The 18,364-nt window shown below is 48.9% G+C and overlaps 3 protein-coding genes across 3 annotated transcripts; 1 reads left to right on the top strand and 2 right to left on the bottom strand.

Moving 5' to 3' along the window:
- Nucleotides 1-5,729: 5,729 nt before the first annotated feature.
- On the bottom strand, nucleotides 5,730-8,518 carry LOC118476428 (proline-rich protein 7-like). Its single transcript, XM_035965517.1, has 2 exons — nucleotides 8,048-8,518; nucleotides 5,730-7,947 (listed from the first exon to the last, which is right to left on the bottom strand). Exons 1-2 carry the CDS (start codon nucleotides 8,247-8,249, stop codon nucleotides 7,841-7,843), a joined length of 309 nt encoding a protein of 102 aa, XP_035821410.1. The 5' UTR covers nucleotides 8,250-8,518; the 3' UTR covers nucleotides 5,730-7,840.
- Nucleotides 8,519-10,364: 1,846 nt separating this feature from the next.
- Nucleotides 10,365-14,991, top strand: LOC100194385 (putative xylose isomerase family protein). Its single transcript, NM_001139417.2, has 21 exons — nucleotides 10,365-10,740; nucleotides 10,880-10,976; nucleotides 11,085-11,195; nucleotides 11,278-11,352; nucleotides 11,487-11,616; nucleotides 11,710-11,801; nucleotides 12,358-12,408; nucleotides 12,506-12,585; nucleotides 12,691-12,745; nucleotides 12,822-12,923; nucleotides 13,010-13,061; nucleotides 13,175-13,220; nucleotides 13,298-13,353; nucleotides 13,478-13,529; nucleotides 13,596-13,675; nucleotides 13,811-13,881; nucleotides 14,018-14,058; nucleotides 14,157-14,256; nucleotides 14,353-14,424; nucleotides 14,535-14,612; nucleotides 14,701-14,991. The coding sequence occupies exons 2-21, from the start codon at nucleotides 10,908-10,910 to the stop codon at nucleotides 14,734-14,736; spliced, it is 1,449 nt and encodes a 482-aa protein (NP_001132889.1). The 5' UTR covers nucleotides 10,365-10,740; nucleotides 10,880-10,907; the 3' UTR covers nucleotides 14,737-14,991.
- A 1,178-nt stretch (nucleotides 14,992-16,169) lies between these two features.
- LOC103647920 (zealexin A1 synthase-like) lies at nucleotides 16,170-18,209 on the bottom strand. Its single transcript, XM_008672416.3, has 2 exons — nucleotides 17,129-18,209; nucleotides 16,170-17,052 (listed from the first exon to the last, which is right to left on the bottom strand). The coding sequence occupies exons 1-2, from the start codon at nucleotides 18,095-18,097 to the stop codon at nucleotides 16,426-16,428; spliced, it is 1,596 nt and encodes a 531-aa protein (XP_008670638.3). The 5' UTR covers nucleotides 18,098-18,209; the 3' UTR covers nucleotides 16,170-16,425.
- Between the last annotated feature and the right edge of the window lie 155 nt (nucleotides 18,210-18,364).

Here is an 18,364-nt window from a genome sequence, read left to right as displayed (position 1 = left end):
CTGAAGTCTCCCCAGTCGTCGATGCAGTGTCGGGGTAGATGTCGCAGCCACTGCAGCGCATCTTGCCCAAGGACGATGGGCAGATATGCGGTCATGACGTCTTCGGATGCTCCGGCAGCTCGAGCGGCAGTGGTGTAGACGGCTAACCAACCCCCTGGATCCTGCTTAGGTTCATATTTGTCGACATTGGATACCTTGAAGTTGGGAGGCCATTGGATGGCCCTAAGGCGCGGAGTAAGTGCAGATACTCCGCACGTGTCCTCCTGTCGTCGGGGATGACGTCTGTCCCGCGGAGGGGAGTGGTGGTGGCGGTTCCTCGACCGTCCCCGGGTGGTACCGCCAGTTGAAGCTGTTGCCGACTCAGTCCTGGTGGCCTGGCTTTGAGTCGGGAAGCCATGATCTCGGTCATACTCCTCCCGACGGCGAATTTTGTTCTCATGCCGCCGTTCGCGCGAAGCATTGATGGAGCTTCGCGCGTCTCGGCGACTGTTGATGGTGTGTCGCAAATCGTTCGGCGGGTGAGCGAGCGGTAGAAGATGGTTGGCCGCCTGAGTAAACAGGCGTCGGTATCCCTCGGCGTCAGGAGTCCGAGGAAGTCCGTCAGCTATCCGAGCTAGAACACCTCCGACTTCGCTTGGCGTGTTCATAGCTCGAGCGAAGTCGGGGTTCAAGTTGCGCCCGAAGAGCGGATTCTCGCGTCGTTGCCTTGCATCTTGCTCGGCTTGCTCCTGAGTCCGACGGCGATCACGTCGTCGAGAGTTCCTTCGTTCCCTGAAGACGCGTTCTTCCGGAGTTTCTCCTATCTCTGAGACCTCGTCTCGCGAGACAGGCTGCTCCGGATCCCTTTCTCCAGCTGCGTGATGTCGTCGAACGTTCCTGCGCTGGTTCCTTCGTCGGCGGGATTCTCGCTGAGGCGGTTCTTCTCCAGGCGTGGTCGGTTCATCGTCGGAGATGGCGAGCGACTCTGCTCTCCCGATGAAGAGGACGTCGGGGTAGAACGGTACTGCTGTCGCGGCGACTTTCTTTCCGTTCTCCTTTGAGGTCGGAGGAACGGGAAGAACGACTTGTCTCTCCCTGGTCTCCTTCTTTCTCATGACCCGTGTCCATTCTTTCGTCGGGGAAGTAGACAGCGGAGTCTTCCGGGTCAGCGAGCTTCTAGCTCCAGCCTTCCCGAAGACAATCTTTTTCCGAAGAGCCGGAGGTAGCGTCTTTCCAGCATTTTCGGAGTTTGTTGGAGGAGACTTCTGTTCCGGCAGATCTGCGAGGCGGTGTAGAATTCCTTCTTCATCTGCTACAGACGAGATTGTCCCGAAGCAGAATACTGATCCGGGACGCACGGCGATTTTGCTGTGGAAGGTGACGGCCATTAAGCTAGCTTGGATCGTCGACACACCCCCTACCTGGCGCGCCAGCTGTCGGTGTTTTGGGTCCGACCGCACACCCGGGGTTGCCCCTCAAGGTGTTTTTAGGAGTAGAACGGTGTCGACGACTGTAGCAAAATGGTTCGTGCTGGTCGCACGAGGAACAGTAGACAAGATTTGCAGGTTCGGGCCGCTTAGAAGTGCGTAACACCCTACGTCCTGGTGAGTATATGAGCGTGGTTACAAGAAGGTCCTCCGGATAGAGGACGTAGAGAGTTTATGTGTATGGCTAAGTAGAACAGGGGCGATCGTTCTGAAGGGGTGCCCCCTAGGTCTTATATATTCGACCGTGGGGCAGTACACGTGAGTATGATAACAACAAGTAGCTAAAAGATAGTGAACCTCTTGAGTTTATCCCTACGTAACCCTTGCCGACTTATCCTCGCATGGCTCTGTTGCATGTGGGCTTCAGCGCGGGAAAGTCGGGTCTCTGTTGCGATTCATTCGCCCGACGTTGTGGGCCGTCTGGGTTTGCGCTAATCAGTCTCACGTCTTCTTTTCTTTGTTGGTTGCCCTTCCCTAGGCCCACGAAAGAATGACCTTACGAATTATTGGGCCCTTGGGCCTTTCGTGAGGCCTTTTACTTCTTTAGTGGACCCAGGGGATATCTATCCCCCACACCTGCACTTCACATGTGGGGGGTTATCGCAAAGGTGAGCTCACAGATATTCGTCGCTCAACAAGTGTGGGGAATAATATGCATGAGTTCACTTACGGTGGGGCCTCATGTATAGTCTAAGGCTGATTAACAAATAATGGTTAAGGCGGAGCATTGCTTTTAATAAGTTGATCAAAAATTTATTAGTAGTTACTAAGTATAACTGTATACCATTCCAATAAAATAAGAGATCATAATTGATAAATAATCACACGGTGCAATTGAAAGTCGCTTAGAGGGGGGTGAATAGGCATAATCTGAAATTTACAACTTAAAACACAAACTACAAGCCGGGGTTAGCGTTAGAACTTAAATCGAGTTCAGGAGAGAGGGAGAAAATAAATCAAGAGCGAATCAAGCGGATGAACACGGTGATTTGTTTTACCGAGGTTCGGTTCTAAAGAACCTAGTCCCCGTTGAGTTGGTCATAAAGACCAGGTCTCTTTCAACCCTTTTCATCTCTCAAACGGTCACTTAGACCGAGTGAGCTTCCTCCTTAATCAAACAGGCCACTTAGATTAATAAGATGGGGATCAATTACAGTAAATAACCTTAGCATAAGGCGTACGATGTTGTGATCCATCTATCTTGTGCTTCCACAGCTTCATATCTTATTTACCAGGGTCTTGAGCCTCTTGTACGTTTTAGTGAGTCATACAATAAGTAAGGACCCTATCTTTATTTAAAAGGATCATGCCTCTATAAAACACTAATTTTATTTTATGAATAATTAATGTTTTTGAATTTCCGGTTTGGGGTTTACAAGTTAGAATGAAGCTACTTTGGTTTTTGTTTGATTGTAGATTGAAGCATAACAAAAGAGAAGCTAAAAATAGGATTCGGAAGAGAAGCGTTGACTCGCAAACACGTGGTCGTTTTTAGACCGCCAAAGATGAAATATATTGGAGGAATATTTCATTTTTACCGTAAAAATAGCTTCATATCTAGAATCAAATCAAACATATATTATATACTAGGTTCGTGCCCGTGCGTTGCCATGGGAGTAAAAAATTAGTATGAAACATATATACGAAACTAGGTATAAGCCCGTGCGTTGCAACGGAGGACATTTATACACACATAGGTCATTGTTTTGTGATGCTATCAAGAATCAACTTAACAATCATAACAAATGTTGAAGTCTGACATTCCGAACAACCAAAATTTGGCTCAATGTCACTATTAATCAAAATAGGTAAATTCTAAGTTGATAATACAAGAACGAAATAAAGATATTCCTATTGAAAACATTTATTGTTTAGAGAAGATATTCCTATTAAAGGAGCAACAACCTTCATTATCTAGTATTATATAACATCAGAGCACACATGATATACAAATACAGACATAGCAAAACATACTCTATCCATACCAATTATATAGCAAGGCACCACAATACATGCACATCACAAAATGGCAATGGTCGTCTGGCTCAGAATGGCTCAGACGCGAAGACAAGCGCCAGCGCCCACACATCACGGCCTACACCACAATCTCCAGCGTCCACCGGTACAGCTCGTGCTTCGGCACGAGCAGATCGACAGATACGAGGCTGATGTCGGCGTCGTAAATAAACTCCACTTCCGCCGAGTCCAGCAAGCACCTTGTCGGCTATCACGTGTAGTAGGCGTCGAACTGGTCGCACCCATGAACCCTAAGCGCCATGGCCCTGTTGTCAGCACCGCCGGTCACAACGCACTCCTCGACAGCAAACATAGTTAGATGATCATGCAACAGGAAAAGATCAAAACTAAAAAACAAGTATGTGGTATCCACTGCTCTGCTTTATCAACATTATCTACAATCCCATACACCTATAAGCATCATAATCAATATTGTCCCTTTCTAGTGTAATCAAAATCAGCAAACCAGCTACCAATAAACAAGTGGTGGACTACATTTCACAATGGCTTTGTTAGGATGCATGCAACAATCCTAAAAACATTAAGGGAAAACACTGATATTTGACACAATGATAATATATATTCAACATGAACCTGACAATCTGATGAACATAAATTTCACATTTCCAAAGATAATGCAAAAAATAGGTAAATTATTTATCTTTGCAAGACAACAGGCTTTATACTGATCCTATGGTCCTGACAGCTTTCCATATATCACAAGAAGGAGCTAGCCAGCAGCTCGATGCTCTTGGCTATATCGAAGTTTGTGCTCTTTCTCTTCTTGGGCCAGTCCCAGACCTTGTCCTCCACGTCCTCGTTCGCCACCTTACTCCTCGGAGAACTGACGTTGGCATCGCTATCAGCAGGCCCGCTCTCCTTCTGCATGCTGTTATCAGCCTTCTCCGCTTTATCCGGGACGGTGCCATTCGCGTCCATTTCATCAGATCAGTGAATGCACCTGGAACCGCATCCTGCAGCTGCGCGGCAAAGTCAGCTTCTTCCTCGGCCTCCGGCTTCGCCGGAGCTTGCAAGTCTATTCTGCCGTTAGTCAGCTTCGGCTGCTGCTGCACCTGGTCAGGGCCGACGGGCGGTCCCTTGAGCAGGCCGTCCATGCGGGCGAAGAACCTCCACGACAGGCCGGCGGCGGCGGGGCTGGCGCGCGCCACCGCGGCGGTCTCGGCCCGGTAGCGCTTCTTCATGGACTCGACCTTGTTCTTCATGGACTCTACCTAAGCTATCATGTATCGGCAGCAAAATTGATCTATGATATCAAGCATACAGGTCGGGATTGACACAAATGAATAATGTATTCTCTGATAGGGGACTGAATCAAGCATACAGGTCGGGGTTCTATGTGGTTTTCTCGGTAAATGTGCCACGAAAGGGGAAGACGGACTCCTAGATCCCCATCCCCATCCTCCTCCCCTCAGCCTCCCCGGCGCGCGGGCGGGCAATTCGGCCATGGATCCCCCATGCGGAGGTCAGCGCCCCTCCGTCCCCTACTACCTCCACGGTTTCCCCTCGTACTTCTCTGCGCGACCGCTGGTTCGTCCCGTGGGTTTCCGCCGCCGGTGGCGGGGCCGATTGGGCCGCTGCGGGGCAGGATTCTCCGTCCGCGTCCCCTACGCGTCAAGGTTCCATGGCGCTCTCCGTCCTTCGTCGCCCCCTTGCGGAGGGCGGGTGGGGACTGCGGAGTTCGCGGCGGGGACTGCGGCTGACGGGAGGATCGCGGCTGGCGGGCGGGGCAGGGAGGCAGGGGCAGTCTACAGTGCTCTCTTAATAGTTAGTAGAGATGAAGCCATGATAACCGCTTCTACAAATCTTTTGTATGACATGGGCTTACATAACTCATAATTATGCACATATTTTTGGTAGAAAAAAAGATACCTAGCCCGAGTATTGTAAATCTAAGCCAAAGAGGAGACTATAAGATTTCTAGCAGAGTTGTCAAGGGAAATAAAAAGTGTGTAACACAAAACATTGATGTTAAGGTTTACCTGCTATTGGCTTTAAACATCATCATCCATATACGAAGTCCAGCACCAGCCTTACTAATTTAACATTCGATTCCAAATATCGGAACAAAAGCTTCAGCATACATAGAAATATCAGAAACACAAAAATTGTGGGAATGAAAATTGATACCTACCTGAGATTAGTTTTCCTCGTGTAAAAAGGAATATTGTAGGGTTCCAACAGAGCCGTTACAACAGAGAAGAGACTTAAACAAGTGTGACACTTCAATAAAACCCATTATACGCTAATAAATAGAAGGGAACGGTCTACATCATGAGTCCCAACTATTAAAAATATTTAAATGTTCAGCTAATGATTTGGACTTCTAGATCTTTCATAGGCATGCCTTGTTGGAGAATGTGACCTGCTCCTCATTCTCCCTTGGGCGCTTGTCATATCACCACTCCTGTATCTATGACCGACTCTTTCAGAATCCCTCCCATTTCTGTAGAGATTGCTTCGGTGCTCTGATCCTCTCTCTCTCTCTAATCATAGGATTTGTCTTTTCTACAACTTTGTTCATACTGACGATCACGATTATAGTCATGCTCCCTAGACCTCCCTCTTCTGGTATCTCTATCCCTGCCTCCACATCATACTCTTTTCCCCTCTGCTTTTGACGCTCCTCTGCTTTCTGCTCCCTTGTAAGCCTATCTATCTCTTTCGACTTCTCTTTTGCTGCCTGGATTAGATACAACCATCATATAAGTGCTCAATAAATTTAATCATTATTCACAAGCTTCTAGTGAAGTAATAATTCACCTTGTATTCCACCAAAAAAATCTCTAACCATAGGAAAGGCTGAAGGTTATGCTCCATTGACTGAAGTAACTTGATGAGTATATGTTTCTAAACACTAAATCATGTTTTGGATTAACCAATATAAAAACAAAATAGTTTGTTCCTTTACGCAAATTGCAGACCTCGATTAAATGCTTGTTTTTCATTCCTAACTTTACATTCTAAACTGAACACTAATTCAAAGCATGTTTCTGCCCATTAAACTGAACATATACCCCTGTTTTTCAGTCCTAACTTTACATTCTAAACTGAACACTAATTCAAAGCATGTTTCTGCCCACTAAACTGAACATATACCCCTGCTTTTCAGTCATAACTTTACATTTTAAATTGTACACTAATTCAAAGCATGTTTCTGCCCACTAAACTGAACATATACCCCTATTTTTCAGTCCTAACTTTACATTCTAAACTGAACACTACTTCAAAGCATGTTTCTGCCCACTAAACTGAACATATACACCTTTTTTCAGTCCTAACTTTACACTCTAAACACTAATTCAAAGCATGATTAACTAAAATAAATTCAACCCATCTGTGGACCACCTCTTTTTTAAATAACACTCTAACGAGTAAAGCCGACACCATATTGCCATTCTATCTTTAACCTGCTTTGTGGTTATCCATCTATTTTTCATGTGTTGTTAATCAGATGTTGAGGTTCGAGGCAAAGTTAGGCTTGAGTTATTTGTTTAGGAATGAACTAAAAACAGAAAATGAGCAAGAAAAATCAAATGCTACTGCAATTGGACAATTAATAGGACAACTATTAGCTGCTGATCGACGATGAGAAAATTGGCTATCAACATAACATCTGAAAATCTGAAACAAGCATTGGAAAAATACGCATTCATTTTCCTAACTCAAGAAAATTCAGAAGGCTACTACCGAGAGTGCACAGAATATTCAGTGAGACTAAAGAAGCATGTCATGTAAGCCTAGCTAGCAGTCAGAAAGAATACCAAATAATTGTTACTCAGGCATCCTAGATTTTGTGCATTTCTGCTTAGAGCGTCAACGTTAAGAACACAGATACTCATCCAAATTAGTTTCTTGTTATAGAGCCCATGGTAAATGAATTGGAGGGTACTTAAAAAAATGAATTGACGGATACTAATTCAGAATCTATTCAGTTTACATACATATCTATCCAATTTCAAGACAAGGTGAAGGAACTATCACGCATCAGGCATCACAAAGTACAGAACAGTAGGAATGCTAGGCAAGAACACATCTGGATGTGCATATATTTTCAGCTACCGTTTCACTGTTAAAAGAACCAACAATTACTGCAAGACGACGAACACACACACATCATTTATGTCTGTCAAACACAACAGATTTCGTAGCTAATCTAAGGGAGAAGCCAAGCCTGAGGAGAGTTGTAAGAAGGAACCCGCTCTGGGAAGTAGAGGTCGACATGGGGAGACGGCCTTTCCGGCGACCACTTGCCGATGTCGCTACAGGGATACTGCCTCTCATTGACTCTGCGGAACATCATCTCGGCATCGTAGAAGCTTCGATCATCCAAGAAGATGTCACAAAATAGGCCAGTAGCGGTCCGAGCGCGACGACGTGTAGACAGGCGGCGGGTCGTCAGGGTAGGAGCGGTCGTACGCGCCGCCGCCCTGTCGGTAGTAGCCTTCTGAAATAGCAGAGCGGTTGGAAAAAATTAGGGGCGCCGGAGGGGGGTCGGCGAGCCGGCGGCGGCCTCAGATCTGAGGATTCGCGAGGGGCAGGCCTACCTGAGGAGGCCGACGTCGGCGCCTGGCGCGGCGAGGGCCGCGCATGGTCCCGCAGAGGTGGTGGTGGGGACGGGTGGTACGGCGAGTCCCGCCAGCGCGGCGGCGTTGGGGCGGGCGGCAGGAGCGGGTCGCCTTCGCCGCCGTCGTGCCTGCGGCCCTCCCGGTACAAATAGTCCCTTCGATCCGGCGGTGGCGGAGGCATCCACGGCGCCGTTGTCGTCGTCGCCCCAGCTGCGGCTGTGCCAGCCTCCGCCCGCCGCAAATCGCATGCGCACGGCGAAGCCAACTATGAGGTGTCTCTGACCTCCTCCTAGAGTGTAGAAAACCTACAGAGAGGCACAAGAAAGGAGTCTGCGAGAAGCGTGGTTGTTTGTGGCGGAGGGAGGCGTGGTTGTTTGCGGCGGTCGCGACATGTGCGGGATTGCGGCGGGGTCGCGGGCGAACGGACTGCGACTGTGTTTGCGGCGGGCGGGCAGACGCGGAGGGAGGCGGCCAGGCGGGGGCAGTCTACAATAGAGACTTAATAGTTAGTAGAGATAACAAACATCACTTGGGTGGTAAGGTGGAACCTCGACGTCAACCTCATCTGGGCGTCACGGGGAGACTCGCCGCTGGTCGGCGACGTCATCGCCAGTGATGGTGCCTCGTGGTCGGGAACAACAGTGGCTGATGCTACTATTGCGGGTCCAAATCCGGACCTGAGGCCGATGCCGGTGTTACGGGGGTGGCGGCGAGGCGGGACCTTAATGTCAGCTTTATCTAGGCGTCATCGAGCTTGTGGACGAGCGTCAGGATGACACTCGAATACTCGATCGTGAGTTGTTGGCCGGTTAGGTTAGTGAGGAAAGCTCCCACCAATTATTGGATCCAATCACCATTCAGCAGTGGCAGCTATGGGAGAAGCCGATGCAACCTTATCTAGGCGGGCGCCCTCCTTCTTGCGGGTGGAGAAGCGGGTGGGAGTCTGTTGTGGAGTGGGCGAGTGGGACGCGACGACTGACATGGCATGAAGGTTGCAGATGGCGTGAATACTGGCGACTGACATGGAGGTCATGGTTTGCTGGTGCAGGCAGTTCATTGTGAGAGCCAATCGGCGTGAACGCTAGAAGCGGGAGGGTGGCTGGGGCATGTCGTGCAGAGGGTGCGGGAGGCGACACGGGTGTTGGCGAGCGTGCGCAGTCCTGGGGTGGAGTCATGGTCTGCTTGTGTACGATAGAGGTGAGTTGGTGTGCATTTTGGTGCGGGTGGAGAATCGGGCGGGAGTATGTTGTGGAGTGGCGGGTGGGACGCGACGACTGACATGGCATAGAGGTTGCGATGGCGTGAAGACTGGCGACTGGCGTGGAGGTCATGGTTTGCGGGCGGAGGCAGTTCGTTGTGAGAGCCAATCGGCGCAAACACGAGAAGCGAGAGGCTAGCTGGGGTGTGTCGTGCGGAGGGTGCGGGAGGCGACACGAGTGTTGGCGAGCGTGCGTGGGCCTAGGGGAGGGTAGAGTCATGGTCTGCTTGTGTACGATATGGGAAAGTTGGTGTGCATTTTGGTGTGAGTGTGTGCATACATGAATAGATACTACAATTGTACTTGTAAGTGAGAGGCAATAAAAATCCATTGCGCTGCTCGAGAGACTTGCCGCCAGCTACACACTACTGGGGCTGGGTTGTTTCTGCACTTATACTCAACTACCGCTTCTACGTGTATGTCGTTGTTGCTAATTATTACCGGGCTGTCGAGCTACCAGGTGTACTGAATTGAGGCTAGTTGTGTTGGGCTTGGGCCTCCGATGCAAGGTCGCCATGCTTGGGCCTCAAGACCGGAATGACCAATAGAGGCCGTGACGGGCCGCATATCTGCTGGTGGGGTCTGGAGAGGGTGAAGTCATGGTAATGCCATGGTCTACACTAATGACTTAATAGATAGTAGATAGATATTAAAATAGAGTTGCTCGATTATACCTAACGCTGCAACCAAACACTATAAAAGAATCTCAAATTTGATCAGATATATATAATAAAACAGTAATGCTTACGATATCAAATAACTATAGTTAGAATTTACATTAATTTTGTTTTTATATAATATATGTTAATATCATTTTTTGTAATTTTTGTAGTTTTAAATAATTTTTTAGATATTTTGAGATTATTCTATAATCTTGGAGTGAGCGAGCACACCTCTCGAGGATGGAATGGATCAGTCACCAATCTTTTCACGAGATGCATGACCGATGAGGTGTTTCGTGGACAAATGCAACACGACGGGCAAGTACTGTTTTAATAACACACGCCACAAATTATTTTTTTCAAAAAATAACCGTGTCACATGCGCTCGAGAATTTTTAGGAAAGCGTTTCATCTGCGAGAGTTTCATTTGGGGGCTCTAAAATAGCCTCACCCTCCTCGTGCCTTATCTTCATCTCACCTGCTCTTTCTCCTCCGTGCTGATCGGCAGTCTCTAAGCTTTGCAACAACTGATAGCCGAATTCCGCGCGCCGGTCCCTAAAAAAATGCAAGTACTAGGAAGTAGATAAGATGCATTTCCCTGTAATTTTTCGTTATTATATATACTCAGCACGGGAAGGAGGGGAGACACTCTGTTCAACCACCAGCCGAGTTCGCAGCGGCACTCCAGGGTCCAGGCCCAGCAGCCTCTTCGGCTCTTCGTTGGGGGTGCGTGGACACCGGAAATTGCCTCGGTAAGGAATTGTCCTCTTCCTCTTGCGATTCATCCCGTTCTTCATCGGATGCGTCCCGTCCATCGCAGATTTGTACATAATCAGACCTTTTTCTACGCTGTTTTTGAGTGACACCCCGCGTGCTGAATCGTGTTCTCAGGGGATTGCGTTCCTGATCTAAGCCCGGCATGAAGGGCTGCTCAGAGCGTTTGCTGCTCCTGCTGCTGCTGGCATCGTCGTTGTTACTGTCCGTCGTGGTAAGTCGCTGCAGCCTTATTTTTTTATTTACTCTCTGATCCGATAATCGCAGTGATTGGGTTCAGTGACGTTGTGTTTCTGATCCTGGTTCGACCGCTCCATGCCAGGTTGCCGCGCAGCAGACTTGCCCTGCCGACCTCGACAGCAAATGCGACGGTGGCGCGCCTGATGACTGGGAGGGGGAATTCTTCCCCGGCGTCCCGAAAATCAAGTATGAGGTGAGGCCACGAAAACCCTCAGATTGTGATGTCGTTGTGCACCGAGCCATTGTTCCTTGAACAATTGATGCTTGTGCTGCAGGGTCCAACAAGCAAGAACCCTCTTGCTTATAAGTGGTATAACAAGGAGGAAGTCATTCTCGGAAAGAAGATGAAGGTATGATCAGTAGTGAACCCCATCTGCTGGCTTTGTTTAGTTTTCACTGTACCCCCTCTTTTACACTGTAAAGGTAAAACCTTTGCACGCTGTAGGATGAAGTCAACATTTATGCTTATTTGTTCTGCTACTAGGACTGGATGCGCTTCAGTGTTGCGTTCTGGCACACGTTCCGTGGTACTGGTGCTGATCCTTTTGGTGCGCCTACAAAGGTTTGGCCTTGGGAGGACGGCACAAATTCGTTGGCCATGGCTAAGAGAAGAAGTATGAGGATCACCTAACCTAACTCTATGTTGTAGTTCCAGCCTTCTGGGTTATGTTTGTTGGAACTAACTTCTGTTTCAATCACTATTGCAGTGAGAGCTCACTTTGAGTTCATGGAGAAGCTGGGGGTTGACAAATGGTGCTTCCATGATAGGGATATTGCCCCTGATGGGAAAACTCTCGAAGTATGTCCTTCAGTTGTGTTGTATACTTCTGTTAACACATGAACTCAAAATTATAATCAGCATGGTCTCATGGAAGCTGTTTTCCATATGCAAACTCACAATTGGTTCAGCCATTGTGTCCATTTATGTTTCATGTGTGTTAACAGTTAATACATGAAAGTCAGAATATAATCGAAGTGACTTGGTAGACTTATCTATGATACTGTTTTTAAGAGCAACCTTAGAAATTACATTCGGTTTTTTGGTTATGGGTACTACTACCAATTTATTATGGGATGCTGTCGATTATCTATGGGACTATATGTTCAGCATAGGAATATGATTCCTGATGTGTTCCAACTATCTTATGTTCAGCTGAAAGCATTCATTTTGATCATCTATTCAGTTCGCACACAACCAACTGGGTATAGGAAGCTCTGATTCATTTGGAAATGAAGCAGCAAACATTTCATCTCCCGTTAGATACTTTTTAAGATGAAGTGTTGGGACAGCTCACGAGTTTGGTTCAGTAACATGTTTGTCAGAAATTTCCTAAGACTACTCTCACACATTGCAGGAAACAAATGCTAACTTGGATGAGATAGTTGAGCTGGCAAAGCAGCTCCAGGTTAGGGTAACCTTAAACTGTTGGCACTTAGCTCCGCACCACCTTCTTGCATTACCCTGTTTGCTCATATTTTTTCTTTCATTTAAATTATGTTTAGGGTGAGACCAATATAAAGCCATTGTGGGGTACTGCACAGCTCTTTATGCATCCTCGTTACATGCACGGAGCTGCTACTAGGTTGGTATCTTGGAATCTTGATTATGTGTGTTATAATTTATATAAACAAAGTTATGGACTTAGAGAATGTCTAGAGGCTAAGAGCACTCTTCACTAATATTGCAGCCCAGAGGTTAAAGTATATGCATATGCGGCTGCACAAGTTAAGAAAGCTTTGGAGGTTGGTTATCTGTGATCATCATGATTGGTCTTTCTTCACTTTGCCCAGTTCTTAATTTGACATTATCTCCTTACAGGTCACTCACTACCTAGGTGGTGAAAACTATGTGTTTTGGGGTGGAAGAGAGGGTTACCAAACTCTTCTGAACACTGATCTTAAGAGAGAACTTGACCATTTGGTACGAGTGGGGCCTATTTTGTTGTTTCCTTTGTGTCTCTGCTTTACTTTGTGGCACAAATTATTTGCTCACTTTCTTTTGTGCAGGCTAACTTTCTTCAAGCTGCTGTTGACTACAAGAAGAAGATTGGATTCAACGGTAATTCAGTGTTTTTTCTTTATGATACCTGTTCCAATGTCCTTAACTTTGGCATAGTGCATTGTCTTTTACTATGCCGATTTGGTGAAAGAACTAAGATTTTGTTATTTCAGGAACACTGTTGATAGAGCCTAAACCACAGGAACCTACAAAACACCAGTAAGCTTCTTACTCAAGAATGAATTAGCAAAATACCCTACAGGATTCAGAAGCACTGATCCTTGTTTCTCTCGCAGGTATGACTGGGATGTTGCAACTACGTTTGCTTTTCTACAGAAGTATGGTCTTACCGGTAATATAAATTTCCATATTTTCAGGATGTCCATGCATTGTTACCAATTTTCTACAAGTGAAGCTTGTGTGAGTTTAGCTTTCTGTTCTGAATGTACACTTTTTTTCTGTATCACATGGCACAGGAGAGTTCAAGATTAATGTTGAGTGCAACCATGCTACTCTATCTGGACATAGGTAATTTTTTTGCTTGCCTAACTTCAGTCATATAATTTCTTAAAGAACTACATGTTAAACTTGCAGCTGCCATCATGAACTGGAGACTGCACGCATTAATGGGCTGCTTGGGAACATTGATGCAAACACTGGTGATCCTCAAGTTGGTAAGTGTCACTGTTTACATAACTCATTGTGTTATACTGGAAGCATACATGCATCTCTTTCTTCTCTTTTTAGAGAAAGAAAAGTAATAAAAAGAATGAGGCATGCATAGTAACTTATCTTCCCCTTATGAGCAGGCTGGGACACGGATCAGTTCATGACAGACATTGCAGAGGCTACTTTGGTTATGTCAACTGTGGTTAAGAATGTGAGTGGCATGAATCAGCTCTCTCCGTTTTTACTCGAACCAGCAGTTGCCTGTCTACTGCCTGGTTTGGACTTTCTGCATTTGATGAAAAATGCAGTAATATTAATATGGTTGCTTCATTTTTGTTTGTCAACAGGGTGGACTTGCACCTGGTGGCTTCAACTTTGACGCCAAATTGTCAGTCCCTGATGTCATTTGTTTCTCATTCTGTGAAAAAGGATGATCTCTGATTAAAAGTGGAGTTAAACCAACATGGTATTCTTCTGTGATGACAGGCGGAGGGAAAGCACTGATGTTGAGGACTTGTTTCTTGCTCATATCTCCGGAATGGACACCCTGGCCCGTGGCCTCCGCAACGCCGCCAAGCTGATCGAGGTAATAACCGAGAACAATCATGAGACCTGCCGTACTTTTTCGCATGCTTTGTTTTTTTTTGTGTGTAAAGCTGGAAGTTTTGTTCTGTGATGTTAGGATGGTTCCCTAGATGCTCTCGTCCGCAAGCGGTACCAGAGCTTTGATAGTGAGATTGGTGCCTTGATCGAGGTATGGCGCTTCCTAGTTTTTTGTAGTTTCAATTTCTTGTCTGCCAAGGACTGGATTTGGAACTGCGGTTTGTCAGTGCGTTGTAACATTGCTTTTATGGATTGGAACAGGCTGGGAAAGGAGACTTTGAGGCGCTAGAGAAGAAGGTCCTTGAGTGGGGTGAGCCCACTGTTCCGTCCGGCAAACAGGTAACTCCACGCGTATAGCAGTAGCAACAATAACAAATACCCGTGTGCTGATCGCATATATCATTCATGCGGTGCTTTCCTGATGCAGGAACTGGCGGAGATTCTGTTCCACTCTGCTCTATAGATGGCGCCATGTCCGTAGCGGTAGCTCCTGGAATAAGCAAGCACTGAGCCTGCGCCCTCCCAACGCGCGCGGTCGTCCTCACCAGTCACCACCAAGGGAATGTTTCTGGTTGCGCGCGATGAACCATGTACAATACACCGTGGAACTGAAATAAATTGAAATAGCTAGTCAGAATTTTTAGAACTGTTGCCTCTTTGTTTGGAACGGAATGAAACTGAACTTGGTTAGTTTGAGCTTATCCTTGCATTCTCTCTTTGATGCGGTGGTTATCTTCTTTGTACGACCTCAGGGCCTATTTGGTGGATAGGGATAACGAAGGACCATGAGGCAGAAATCTCCTTGCTATTTTTTTAAAACGAACCGGCAGGAGTTCTGTCCATTATATTAAAAAGAGGGGAACCCAAAGAGGTAAGGATTAAAATATAAAAACACCACACAAAAGTAGAACCAAGCCGAAAAACACAAACACATAAAACAAAAATGAAAGAAGATTAGAAGAAAAGCTAAGCTCAAACATACAAAACTAAAGAGAGGCTAGGAGATTAGCCAGCTGTTTGCTCCTGCACGTATCCAAGCAAGCTGAACAGCTAAGCGTTTGGCAGTCTGCAGCAGCTTTTGGTAGATAGAAGCTGAAAAAAGCTGAAACAAACAAGACCATAGTAGATGCGAGAATCTGAGGACATGTGGAGGACTTGTGTTTGAAAATCCTATCATTACTCTCACGCCAGAAGGTCCAATTCACTAGAATTAAGATGTTTCTCAAGCCCTTCCTGTTGCAATCTTAAGTGGTAGCTAGGGACGTCCACCATTGTAGAATAGACTCACTGTGGTCCCGGTTACTTGGACTAAGAGTCTAAGACCCTCCACCGCTGCCCATACATCCACGTCTTCCTAAATCCGCGTGGTTAAATGACACTCAACGAAGAGATGCAATCCTGACTCCAAAGTTTGCTCACACAATGCACAGGCAGCATGTGGGGCTAATCCCTCTCCGCAAGACGATGGCTGTTCAAATTCTATTTTGGATGGTTAACCATTCAGTTCATATTTGTAAGAGAAATTAGGCAAGGTAAACCGATTTCGTTGAATACTGCCGTTTACTGAGAGTTTCCAATTAATATAGTCGTAAATACCCGGTTGCTATTTTATTTTGAATAGCAAACAAATTTCTCCCCACCACGTGATCCATATCTACAAAATCAGCCCTTAATCAGCAGGGATTCCACGAGCATGAGGGCCGTGGCCCATTTCTGTTTCGTGGTCGCCCGGCGCCCGCGGCAGGTCACCGGTGCTGGTGCCGACGATGATGCCAACACATTGAAGGTTCTGGCGGCAGCAGTAGCTCTGGAAGGAACGATGTCCTGGGTGTTCCACAGCTTCTGGCCGTTCCTAACGTGAAAGCTTGCAGGGAAGGAGATATAACATTCAGACGTCCACCGTTAAGGTTGGCGCCGGTGAGAACTAGGATGCAGAGCCAGGCTAATTTTGTTTGTAAGTAGAGCTGTTCATAAATTGATTCTTTCCCCTTTCTTCGTCGGAATGATGTAATGGGGTGATTTCCAGACATGTCAGGCGGGTTTGTACAGTAAAAAACGATTTTTGTTTGCTCTGCAGGGGGATGAGGATCACGATCATCACAACTTCACAAGGGAGCATCAAAAAGCTCATGCGAGCGAGACTCCAGTCTACTCACTCCCCTTGCAGCGGCACGCGGACGGTAGGAGCGAGCAGGAGGTGGGAGAGGCGGCGAGCCGTGATCCCCGGCGCCTCCGTCATGTCCAGCTGGCCGGGCTCCACACCGTCGGGCAGCGCCCAGTCGAAGTGGTAGAGAAGGGAGGCGAGCGCGAGGTCCATGTTGGCCAGCCCGAACGCTATACCGGGGCACATCCGCCGCCCGGCCCCGAACGGGATGAACTCGAAGTCCGTCCCTCTGAAGTCGGCGGCGCCTACGCCCTCGAACCGCTCCGGCGAGAACTGCTCCGGCGCGTCCCAGGCACTGGGGTCCCTGCCGATGGCCCACGCGTTGACCAGGACCATCGCGCCCGCCGGCACGTCGAACCCCAGGACCCGGCACGCCGCCCGGCACTCCCGTGGGATCAGCAGCGGCGCCGGAGGGTGCAGCCGGAGCGCCTCCTTGATCACGAGTGGCAGGTAGCGCAGGCCGCTAAGGCTGTCCTCCGTGACTGTCTCCTGCCCGGCGATCCCTCGCCGGACCTCGTCCTGCGCCTTACGCATTACTCTTGGGTTCCTCATGAGCTCCGCCATGGTCCACTGCAACGTGGTCGCCGATGTCTCGCTGCTTCCTCCGAATATATCCTGACAGAGTCACAGAGCGACAGTATAGGATTATTCAAAACTCATGACTTTCCGATTAAAGAGGCGGAAATCTTACGATGATGACAGCCTTGATGTTCTCGGTGGTGAGGGGTGGATCCAGCTCGTCCTCCCTCTGGATCCTCAGCAGCACGTCGAGCAAGTCCTCTTCCTCGTCGTCGTCGTCGGCGGCGCCTCTGCTGTCTTGGTGCTCCTGGATGATGGTGTCGATGAACGCCATCATGTCCCGGCGCTCGCGCTTCAGGAGCCGCAGCGTCGGGCTGACGAGCGTCGCCAAGCGCCAGGACGGGAAGAGGTCCGGCAGGCTCTGCGCGGGCACGTTCCGGAGGCGGCGCTCCAGCAGGCGAAGGAACGTGTCCCTGTCCCTGAACTTGCTGCCGATGATGGCGCGCACGGACGCGTCGGCCACGTACGCCGACACCATCTCGGTCAGGTCGACCAGCGCCTGCTGCTTCTGCTGCCGCACCGGCGAGGCCTTTGCCGCCACGGAGCGGAGAAGCCGACGGACCTCGTCCTCGCGCACGACCCTGAACGAGCGGACGCGGCGCGCGCTGAGCAGCTCGGCGGTGCAGAGCCTGCGCAGCTGCCTCCACCCGTCTCCGTAGGGCGCGAACACGAGGCCGAGGCTGCCGTCGCCGAGCAGCGCCATGGCGGTGGGGCTGAGCGGCCGCGTCGCGAAGGCGAGGTCGTGGGTCCGCATCACCTCGCGCGCGGCGTCGGCGGAGGAGGCCACCACGACGCGGAGCTCGCCGAGGCGGAGCAGCATGAGCGGGCCGAGGCGCCGCGCGAGGTCGCGCATGGCGCGGTGCGGGAGCGCGCCCGCGAACGCCAGGTGGTGGAGGTGGCCGACCACCGGGAGCGCCCACGGCGACGGAGGAGGGAGCGGCGCCGCGCCGCTGCGCCGGCGCCGGGCCGCCGAACTGTGGAGGCGGAGGAGTGGGATGGCGGCTAGCAGAGGGATCAAGATGGTGACGAGGAGGTAGTAGCTGTAGTGAAGTGGAAGCTCGGCCATGGCGATTGCCGTCATTGAGCTCGAGGAGAGTTTCACGAGATCATCATCAGCCTGTACGTGCTCTGCTCTGGGGTGCGCCGTGCGCCATGCGCCATGCACACTGCACTGTCTCTGCGATGGCGCAGTATAAAATAACGAGTGGGAGCGAGGAAACCAAAGCCGCAGCGTGTCCCTTTGCTTCTGTCAGTCGATGTCTCCCTTCATCTTCTCTCCCTGTCGTCAGCACCCACCCGGCACCGCCGGCCGCCGGCCGCACGTAAGCACGCAGGCTTGCAGAGGTCG

Source organism: Zea mays, chromosome 2 (assembly GCF_902167145.1).
Source record: "Zea mays cultivar B73 chromosome 2, Zm-B73-REFERENCE-NAM-5.0, whole genome shotgun sequence".
Lineage (NCBI taxonomy): Eukaryota > Viridiplantae > Streptophyta > Magnoliopsida > Poales > Poaceae > Zea > Zea mays.
Note: the sequence above shows the minus strand (reverse complement) of the source record. Positions and strands in the feature narration are given on the sequence as shown.